Source organism: Paralichthys olivaceus, chromosome 1, assembly GCF_024713975.1.
Source record: "Paralichthys olivaceus isolate ysfri-2021 chromosome 1, ASM2471397v2, whole genome shotgun sequence".
NCBI classification, from domain to species: Eukaryota; Metazoa; Chordata; class Actinopteri; order Pleuronectiformes; family Paralichthyidae; genus Paralichthys; species Paralichthys olivaceus.
This window is the reverse complement of record NC_091093.1, coordinates 6,939,378-6,949,896: the sequence shown is the minus strand read 5'-3', so window position 1 is coordinate 6,949,896 and position 10,519 is coordinate 6,939,378. Positions and strand designations below refer to the sequence as shown.

General features: G+C 39.5%; 1 protein-coding gene across 1 annotated transcript; it reads left to right on the top strand.

Annotated features, from left to right (window-relative positions):
* The first annotated feature begins 765 nt into the window (after positions 1 to 765).
* On the top strand, positions 766 to 6,195 carry glo1 (glyoxalase 1). The gene is made up of 6 exons (XM_020079605.2): positions 766 to 934; positions 4,010 to 4,092; positions 4,279 to 4,419; positions 4,621 to 4,688; positions 5,205 to 5,294; positions 5,435 to 6,195. The coding sequence occupies exons 1-6, from the start codon at positions 866 to 868 to the stop codon at positions 5,524 to 5,526; spliced, it is 543 nt and encodes a 180-aa protein (XP_019935164.1). The 5' UTR covers positions 766 to 865; the 3' UTR covers positions 5,527 to 6,195.
* The last annotated feature ends 4,324 nt before the right edge of the window (positions 6,196 to 10,519 follow it).

The following is a 10,519-nucleotide window of genomic DNA, read 5'->3' as shown; positions in this document are numbered from 1 at the left end:
GTCAACTGATACAGTGGTACTTTCGGGTTTTGTTTTTTCAAAATAAAACAAGAAACTGGTAGAAAAGTTGTGACCTGGTCTCAAACGAAACACTGGCACTCTCAACAGTTTTCAAGATGCAATTGGAAATCACCCTTTTACGAGGTTCCTTTGAATTGGAGACAGTTGAAGAAGAAAAAGCCAGACTGTATTCATAATACATCAAAATGTTTCATGATTTTAGTTTTTATTATTTAGTTTATTTTTTTTCTGGTGTGACTTCTTTTTTTCTTAATTGTGTATTGCTCTTTGTGTTTCTACAGTTGCCCATTGTGTTAATTATAAAGCCACTTTGAAAAGCTAACATCATTTTTTACCATGCATCAAAAATACAGCACTTTTCATATGGGACACCAGTAATTAAAGCACTGACCTTATAATGTGGGTTATAATGATTTTATATTGTTTATTTCAAGTTATTTATGAGGTATACATATTTGTATGGTTCCAACTTATATCTGCTAATGTAAACACTGGCTCTTTTTTTGATTGTTCTATATATTAACATTTTAGATATTAGAAGGTTTTAATGTTCTCTGTTTGTTTGTCTGAAAAATGTGCCAATGTAAGTCAAAATTAAAAATGTGTAACACCTTCGCTGGTGTAGGATTATTTATAACATAATGTTGATGAACGCTGTAAAGTCGCCACTTGACTATATGAAGGTGTGACACTGCTGCTCTGTAGTACGTACGTACCAATAGCTGCCTTTTATTTTGACAGCTTGTAGCGGAAGCTCTGTGTGTTTGAACCTCTCTCTCTCCCTCCCTCCCTCTCTCTCCCTCTTCAGCAGAGCTGGTGTAGTAACCACCGTCATTCAGAGAAAATGAGCGACAAAGGTTTGTCAGACGAGGCCGCGGCTGCAGCTTGTAAAGATGGAGACTCGATCACTAAGGTGAGACACTTCCTGTCCCTCAGATCTGGACCTAACTTCTACCACACTCCGTCAAACTAGGCCAGCGACTCAGCTGTGCGTCGATTATCGGACAGACACATGGGTGTTTACGTCCTCCGCTCAGCCGCACATTAGTTCTGCGGTGACAAGTCATTAGCTTTATGCTAAACATGCCTGTCGACGCTTCTGGTGGGTGTAGCGTTGATAGAAACGTGTCAGCTTTAATAAGAAGTGCTTGGATTCCAGGCTGCTGTAAGCTAGCTGCTCCCGCTGTTCAACTTTAGCTCTCGCGTGGACACACAACTGTTGCGAGCAGAGTCGGTATTTAGGCGCGGTCACACCTGGAAGCAGCTCAGGTGAGCTAGCGGAGCTGGAGCTAACATGTCCACTTCAGTGACTAGATCAGCCTCTGGTTGAGCAGTGTGCAGCTCTCAGAGACACAAGTGTCCTCTCTGTCTGTTCTTCACTGTCCTGATCGCCCTCCCTTACTGTGCCAGGGGCGGATGTAGGATCTTTCTTATGCAAGGGGGGGGGATTTGAGGGGCCAGTTGTAAATCCATAATTCCTTACAGTATTCCTGATCCAGTGACATGCACTTTTAAGTCACTCCTTGATTACTGTTAACTCTATAGTTACTGTTCGCTCTTTAGCTCTGAGCGACCCAAGAACCTGTGACCCCAGAATTTCATTGGCAGCGGCTGCTGTGTGTAATTATTGTTCACGTGACAAATACAGTCTTGAAGTCTCGAAGCCACACATCATTGATTATATTCTGAAAAAGTATTCCCTTTTCAAGCATGTTGTATACTTTGAAAACACTTTAATAGGAATTCTTAACAAATTGTGATATTTCTAGTTTTCCACAGATTTATAATAACAACTAATATTATTTGTATTAAAAAAGAGACCACTGACAGGAGAGGGGCCTTGAAGTTGAGGCCAGTGCTCCCTGGACCCGCCCCTTATTAGCAGCACATAATGTATTAGATCTAGATTCATACTATGAAGAACACATGCCATAGATGCACCTTCCAATTTCCATACATCTTTCATAACTGGTGAAAATGTCCCCAATTTTAAGATTTTGTTGTTTTTTTCTTTAAATTGTACTTTAACTGTTACAATCACTCATAATCCTGTTTTGTTTTTTTATTTTATGGATCACATACTGTTTAACCATTTCTTTGTTAAATGTATTGAAGTAGATACTTCGCCAGTCAATGTGACAGAGTTCAAAAGTTCAAACTGTAATGGTGCAACCCAAAAGTGTGATGACTTGACACAGAATGACACATAATCTTATTATTACTCTCTCTTAATCATTCGCTATCAGACTGTCTGCACACTCACTGGGGATTCTGTAGGCCATTGTTCAACAAACTCAACCCCAGGTCCACTTGCAGTGGTTTCTGTGAATATTGGCTCTAGTTTTCATTTACAAGTCCAGGCTGAAGACTTTCTGGAATTTGTTAACACGTCTGCTGCAGAAGTTCAGTCCGATTGTCAGGTCAAAGTTCATATTTGTTCAAATTTGACCTGAGAAAAGTAAGATTCTATAGCACCGTTTTGCAGAGACCTCTCAAACTCCTCCAGCAGCACAACCTGCCATTCATCCGAACGTTTGCTGTGTGTTTTACATAGATTTTTCTAAATGATGGCTAAATGGACTGCATCTTGTCACGCCATCATTGGTTTGGAGGTTTTGTATCTCTTGCAGAAGTTATGGATTTTGCCAGACGGTGACTGAAACATGGCTGTGTGTATTACACTGCAGAGGAGTTTCTATGGACGTGTAGAGAACTTGACAGTGTTTGGAGGAAGGGCACGGGAAAGGGAAAGAGTTGCTCGCCACAGAGATAACACTCGACTGCAAAACACATCCCAGAAGTTTATTTCTCATTCACTTAAAAACTTGTTTAATCACATTGTCAACATGCTAGCTGCATTATGTTACATTATTTTGACACTTTTCACCATTGAAAAGATAAGAGCGCTTGTTATCTGCATCTTAAAAGCAACAACCAGTTGTGAAGGCAAGGTGATGCTGTCACAATTCTAAGTTTTTAAGTGTTTGTGGTTTGCTAAACTAAAACTTAGTTTTTGCCCAGAAAAGAAGAAGTAACTCATCTGTCCACACGTGATAAGATGAGTCTGTAACACTGGCTGCTCTGTAGCTCAAACACATGAGGTGATCATGTGCAATCGGTTGCCCTGAGGTGCAGTTTGGCTAAAATCCCTTTTATGAGTGAGTGCAAAGATACAAATGTTCCTTTGCTGGAATCCAGGAACAGACAACACAGTGAGACGGATCCTCTCTCCCTGCAAACAAAGGTGTTGCACTTTCTAACACAAGAATATGATTCAGCAGTAGTTTCTAATTGGTCAGTATAAAAGTATTGATGAGCTTCGGATCAAACTGAGCTGCTAGTGTTATTTATGTTACATTCGGGGTTTCCGTTATGCAGCCAGCCGTGGCAAAATCATTAATGCCGCTGCTTCAGGATTAGGGAAGATGCACATTAGACCTAACTGCCTTGTATCCTCCCTCCCCACACCCTAGCCTAAACTGAAAGCTCAAAACTATAGAGAGTAGTATCAATACTAGTATTTAGATGTATCGATAAGCAGTATCAGTTTTGATACGAATAAAATCCCATCCCTACTCTACTATCTCCGGTGTTTAGTGTATGTCCATTCATAAATCAATCATCATGTCATAATAATCTGTTTTCTACTGTGGTTGCAGGGTCTAGACAATTTAATTGCTCATAAATGTAAATGTGCAACAACAATTTGGCTGATTATCCACAGTTTGCTTCCTGTTTGGGCTGTGGCTAACCAGCAGTGCCCACAAATTACCCACCATTCTATTTAGCACACTGTACTTCTATTACTGCTCATGTTCAGGCCTTTTATTGTCACCACATGAAACATATTTGAGTTTGTCTTGCATTTCAAAGAAACAATGTGATATCCCTTTGTATTTTTAGTGATTGACTATCTGCATTACTGTACATTTTATTACACTGTCACTGTATGTGTGTGTAAGGTTCTGTCCTTGCATTTCTGTTGTAGGATTTCATGATGCAGCAGACTATGCTGCGGGTCAAAGATCCAATTAAATCCTTGGATTTCTACACCAGAATCCTCGGCATGACGTAAGTATTAGAGTGGAACTCAGTTAATTAAAGTTTAAATCGATGTGTTGTCGTTATTGCAACAAAATCAGATTTTAAGGAATACATTTTTCACACAGCTGTGTGTGGGTGTGGGGTCGAAGCACTTTCTCATTCATAACCAGGACTCAAGTGAGGTTTTTCTCTCTGGTGTGTAAATTCTTACAGGCTCCTGCAAAAGTTTGACTTCCCCTCCATGCGTTTCTCTCTCTTCTTCTTGGGCTACGAGGATAAGAAGGATATTCCTACAGAAGTGAAGGAGAAGACGGCCTGGACCTTCTCCAGAAGAGCCACCATTGAGCTGACACAGTGAGGGTCATCCTAGAGTTAGAGCTGTGTGATGAGTGCATGAAATTATAAATAATCACTACTGTACATAAAAAACCCTGATCTGCTTCTTTTTTTTTTTTTGAAATTTCCAGTTAGTTAGTGTTGCAAGTAATCAAAAAATAATAATGTACTCACTTCTTCTCTTCATGTCGTCTCTCATCTCTTTCTCCTGTCTGTCAGTAACTGGGGCTCTGAGGCTGATGAGAGTCAGTCTTATCACAATGGAAACTCTGATCCACGTGGCTTTGGTAAGATTGTTTGCTTCTTGCGCATAGAGCTATAAAAAGGGGGAAAGTCATGGTGTGTCACAGGTTGAGTGAATGAAATCCATACATCATCATGTGCAGTGCAATACTACACTTTCATAGTCTTGGATCATTTACAGAATATTGGTACAAAAGCATACACACAACAGCATTGAGTGGACCAGATAAGGTGTTTCAAAATTTTCCTTGATTCCTTAGAGAATAATTCATAGATGAAAAGAATCTTTAGGGAACTGATATTTAGGAGTTTATACATTTGCAGATCCGAATAAAAATCTGAATCTAGTGGCTTTAAATGTCGTTACTGTTGGTGAAGGTATGCGCTCTATTTAATGTCATTCTAATTTTAAAATGCACAGTACCAATTAACTTGCCAGTTATACATTTTTCCTTTTAACTGTTGACGTTAATGTATCAGCTCATAAAGCAAAGTGTGGATTTGTGGAGCTGTTGTGTGGATTTAGAATTCACAGTCTCAGTCTACTTGACGTTTGACAGGACACATTGGAATCGCAGTTCCTGACGTCACCGCAGCCTGTAAGTTGTTTGAAGAACAAGGGGTCACGTTTGTCAAGAAGCCAGATGATGGTAAGATGTGAAGCATCGGTGAACATAAGGTCTATAGATTAAATTTATTGTCATTTCACCTGCGCTGTGATTAGAACTCATCAAGATGGAAATCTTACATATATTCACAAATCATTTTCCTCCCCTTATTTTTTTGTCAGGTAAAATGAAAGGCTTGGCCTTCATTCAGGACCCTGACGGCTACTGGATTGAGATCCTGAGTCCAAACAACATGGTGTCCATTACCTCATGAAAACTGACAACATGCTACCTGCTGCTGTGCGTAAGGGCCAGTCCTGCTGTGAATTCCCCGGGAGAGCTGAACACGGGTTTAGTGATTAATAAGCAACCTACGCCGCAGAGCTGAGAGAAAATGGAGAGGGATCTGTTACACAATGACGATCAGTGTGCCTTTGCATGGGCTGGACTATTATTGCGAGTTGATGAGCAAATGGATTAGTTATTTTTATGAATTGCTACTGCTTAGTGTAGCTGTTGAGTTTGTCTGCCATCAGTTTATTTGTTTTCAAAATTAATAAAGCAGTGTTACTGTGCAATACGTTTGAAAGCCACCATTCAAAAGCAAAATTCCTTTGTTAGTTATTACTGCAGCAACAAAGTCAATAATTCACATCATAGCAGCAAAAGTGAGGTAACACCTCCTGTCTCACAGTTTAGTCAAACAATATATTGTACATGTAGAGTTTTTAACCTATTCTAAATGAATTGTAAAGTCAGATCCTTCAATGATTTCCTCATGACTTTATGAAGTCACTGCTGCAGTCAAGACCAAAGTGACCCACAAGAAGGCCAGCTGGTTTGACGTCATGAAATTTAATGTGCAAGAAAGGGATCACGGGAGTTCTTGTATTCATCGCCATTGCAGATTAAAATCTACCTTACAAATCATGTTCACAGATGACGTAATGTAGTAAAGTCTTATTCTTGTTACACAGCAAATGACAATGAATAATCGCGAGTAACCAATACAAACAATGGATGGAAAAAACAGCAGCAGTGTGTTTTTCCTTCTTCATACGTTTGAAATTATAACGCAGGCAGACAAAGCATGGGTAAAGAGGATATGATGGAATTAAAGGGTGACCAAAATGGAACGTCCTGTTACCTTTCTTAAATTGACACCAGGTTTTAGCATTGTTGAAAACACCTAATGATGGATTATTTTAGATAATGTAAGTACACAAGTCATAGGTATCAAATGATAAGGGTCACTTGTAGAATACAGTGGGATACATATATATGGTGATTTACCATTCATTTACATTTAAAAAATCCCTACATCCAAGAAGCAAACACGTCACATCAGCAGAGAGATTTGTCGTGGAAGCTTTAAATGTTCAGTCAGTAAGATTTAGGTGAAAGGGATCTAATTGTTTTCTTTACACTAGAATAAGCTGTTTATATTTACATATTTTATATTTACATCAGGAGAGGGTCCTCTCTACGGAGGCTGACATGTTTCTTACAGTAGTCTAAAATGGACAAACTCAACACCTGAGTTTTTATGACAACTGAAATCTACCACAGGTTCTCTGTCATGTTTGGAAGGGGAGGGTGAGGTGAGGGGTGTTCAGCTGCCACATGCAACTTCACCACCAAATGTCACTAAATTCTACACACTGTACCTTTAATTTTATTAAAGCTGGCTTGGTTGTGTTATGTATACATTACACAACCAAGCCAGGTTTAATAAATAATAGTTTCTCCCTCAGAAATCTTCATCTTGAATTCAGCAATTAATAAGCTCTCAAAGGAGGATTATTTCTCCTTTGATGTGAAAAGTGCATATGGATCACACACAGACATAATATGCTTATATCAGTATGTGACTCTTTACCTAGAACATTATATACATTTGTGACAATAAATATGCAGTTTATATTCCAGGCTCTACGACCAGTGTTACCTGCTCTGAAGCAGAACAACAGACATTTTTCTACTTGTTACGTTTTCATCTCTAAATAATTCTGTCAGACACATTTATTGATCTCTGTGTACTTTCTAACAGAAAGGTAACAGCAGCTTGTTAGTGTGGTTTTCAATTTGTAACAGTAGGGGGCAGCAGAGGGCAACTAATGTGAGTAATAAGCCAGCTTCAGAGAGATGTATTTGAATGCAGGTTGTAATTGTAACATTAGGTTGTTTAAGGCTAGCATTTGGAGTGGGTTTATTTGAAGTACAAGTGCACACAAACTGCAATCCGAGCTCCACTTTATTTTTATTTGCAACAACTGGACCTTCTCTAAATCATGAACTCAGCGTACATGACACATATCCCTAAACACCTTTCAGAAAGTTTTTATAAAAAGCCAGGATAAATGTGATTGAGGTTACGTGTTATACCACAACAGAGCAAAGGAACTCCTCGAATACAGTGAACAACATCCCTGAAAGAAAATATTAATTTCTGCTGAAGAATACATGATGTCAGAAACAGCTGTTAGATGGATTTTAATGTGATTTAGTTTTTCAAGTGCTGTTTCATAGGTTAACATGGATGACAACTCGTTAAAGTGCTGAAGGAAAAACAAATCTCAATTTAATGATATTTGGGAAAACTCCATCTCCCAATGAAGATCAAGTGATTTGACTGAAAGCTACAAAACTGCTACTCAATGTGCCTTGTGATGAGATTGTCTTTTGCTACATCATTGACAGGGTTTTCAAGGAGGATTTTCCCTTTAACCAAGGATATTCTCGAATTTCCCTTGAATCCACCATCTTAACTATATCTATAACGTGGATCATAGTCAGTAAAGACATTGCCTTTTATAATTTGACAGCTTCCTCTCAATTGTTTCAGTAATCCATCAGACCTGAAGGCCTATTATGCCATGTAAGCACTGGCCTGCTCCCTGAACCTCACCATCACTACATCTCCTATCAGTATTATGGATGTTAATCAGTTAGGATAATGGAGGACTCATTGATTCCTCTTGCCTTGGTTCAAAGCTAATGCAATATGTACCCGATTCATTACATTGCATCACATGGAGCCATATTACCATTCATTCTTTTTTTTTCAGGTCAACTGTTCCCAAATCATCCCTGATGGCGTGGAAGACTCACATAGTGGCAGAGGGGGCTCCACACTGTGCGATGGTCGGGTTCACTCATAACCACGTTGACAAATAGCTCTCTGTGAAAGAGATGGAAATCTGAAGAAAGGGATGACACTAAAAGCTTGACTATTGAATTTGCAAGTGGGGATCATGCACCCATCCATTTAAAATGTCCAGTGTACACAGTAACCACATTGTGGGAGCCCGCCTCCTTTTGCAGCTGCACATTCATCTGCAGCGAGGGGCAGGTGGGGGTCACACAGAGAGAAATAGCTGTAGTAAAGTCCTGGCTTTGAGTGAGTGGCAGAGAGAATGAGAGGAAAAGAGGGGGAGTAGAACGAGATATACAGAAAGCACAAAGGGATAGTTGGAGTTGGTGCCACTCCTCAGCTTAAGTTGGCTTGATTTCCCGAGAGGCCAAATTAGTTTTTATTGGAAGTTTTCAGGGTTGGGAGACTGTGGGTGAGAGTCAAAAGCCAGCAGGAGAAGGGGGAACCTCAGAGGAAGGAAAATACATGATTTGTCAGCAAACTGCGAGCACTGACAATCCACATGTACCACTAAAGAGCATCCCAGGCCGCAGTAGGCCCAATAATCACATTGCGGCGGGTGAGGTGAGGTGGACTTGTAGATTGTGGCAAAGGAGTAATTCTGGCTATCATAATGTTGATTCCTTGTGCTGGAGTTTGATGGTTACATTTATTGCCGGGGTCTTTCTTTTATTTCCTCTGCTTCAACAGACAAGCAACAAAAAAGGAGTCTCTGAAGGTTTGCCTCCTTTCGAGCATCAAATGCAGTGAACTAAGAGCGGAAATATCTGTTCACTGGTCAGTCAACTCTTGACTTGATGGATGGCCATAAATCTTAGCACAGTCATTCATGGTTTCCAGACAAAGTATCCCACTGGCTTTGGTAATCCCCTAACTTTCCCCTCAAGGCTCACCATGGGGTTGACATGTTTTTTAAATTGAAATGTTTCCATACTGGATGGATTGCCATGAAATTTAAATTCATGTTCCCCTCAGAATTTATGACCCATTAAGTTTCACATCAGGCAGCGGGACATTCCCACCAGCTTCAGGTCTACCTGTGCATTCACATACTCCTCAGAGGGTCTTATTTCCAGAGTTGTGATGTTGATGTTCTGACTTTTGTCTCCTCTCTGTGCTGTGGACTCATGAGGACGTTTAGAGGAACTATCCTCTGTGTGCTGGGTGAGTGTTTACGTAGTTGGATAATTATCACTGGTGCGTTCATGTTTTAGCAGCTTGTGGCTGCTGTGGTTGGTCAAGGTGGAGTTGTGCTTTGAAGTTGGAATGTGTAAAAAGATGGACGATAGAAACAAAATGTGTTGTATTGATGTATTTAGAGATTAATATTTCCCAATATTTACATAATGATGATGAGTAAAGAAATGGATCAGGTGTGACAGACATATAAATAATAATAATAATAATGATAATAGCTTATAGTAAGCAATAAAAAGTCTGGTGTTAGGTATTATTACTTTCCGAGGAACATATTTTTTTGATCATTCCGACACCACATGAACACACAGTACTTCAAAGGTAATTATAAAATATTAGCAATGTCTTACTGAGATGGTGGACATGATAAACATTATAATTACTGAACATCAGCATGTTTGAATTGTCATGAGAGCAGGTTAGTATCTTCTAGCTCAAATCACTGTACCAAAGTGAAGTCTGACAGTCACTGTTGTGGCTGTTGTGTTCCTCTACTTCCTACTTCCCATAGCCTCACACGTCTGTCATTGTACTCATCTCAACTGTTTGACAACAACAGACATCACTCAACCCCTCTGTTGTTTGTTTCTTTATGTTTCCACTCATCTTCCTTCCTTTTACCCCCTGAGCTCCTCTGACCTCTGACCTCGTCTGTCTTATTAGCTAATGGACCGGTGAGACAGCTACATTGACCATCAGACTAAACACAAAGAGCCCCACTAGTGGGACGTTAAATGTCAGGATGTGTAGTTAATATCGTTCAGCTTTAAAAAAAAAAAGAGATAAAGAGATAACCCTAGTTTGTCACATTTTTATAGTTATAATTTCTCCTTGTTCTGATCTTAACAACTATTTCAATCATGTTTTATTATCTTTTTTTACTGTTTTCTCATCTTTTAACAGTCTCCTATGGTTT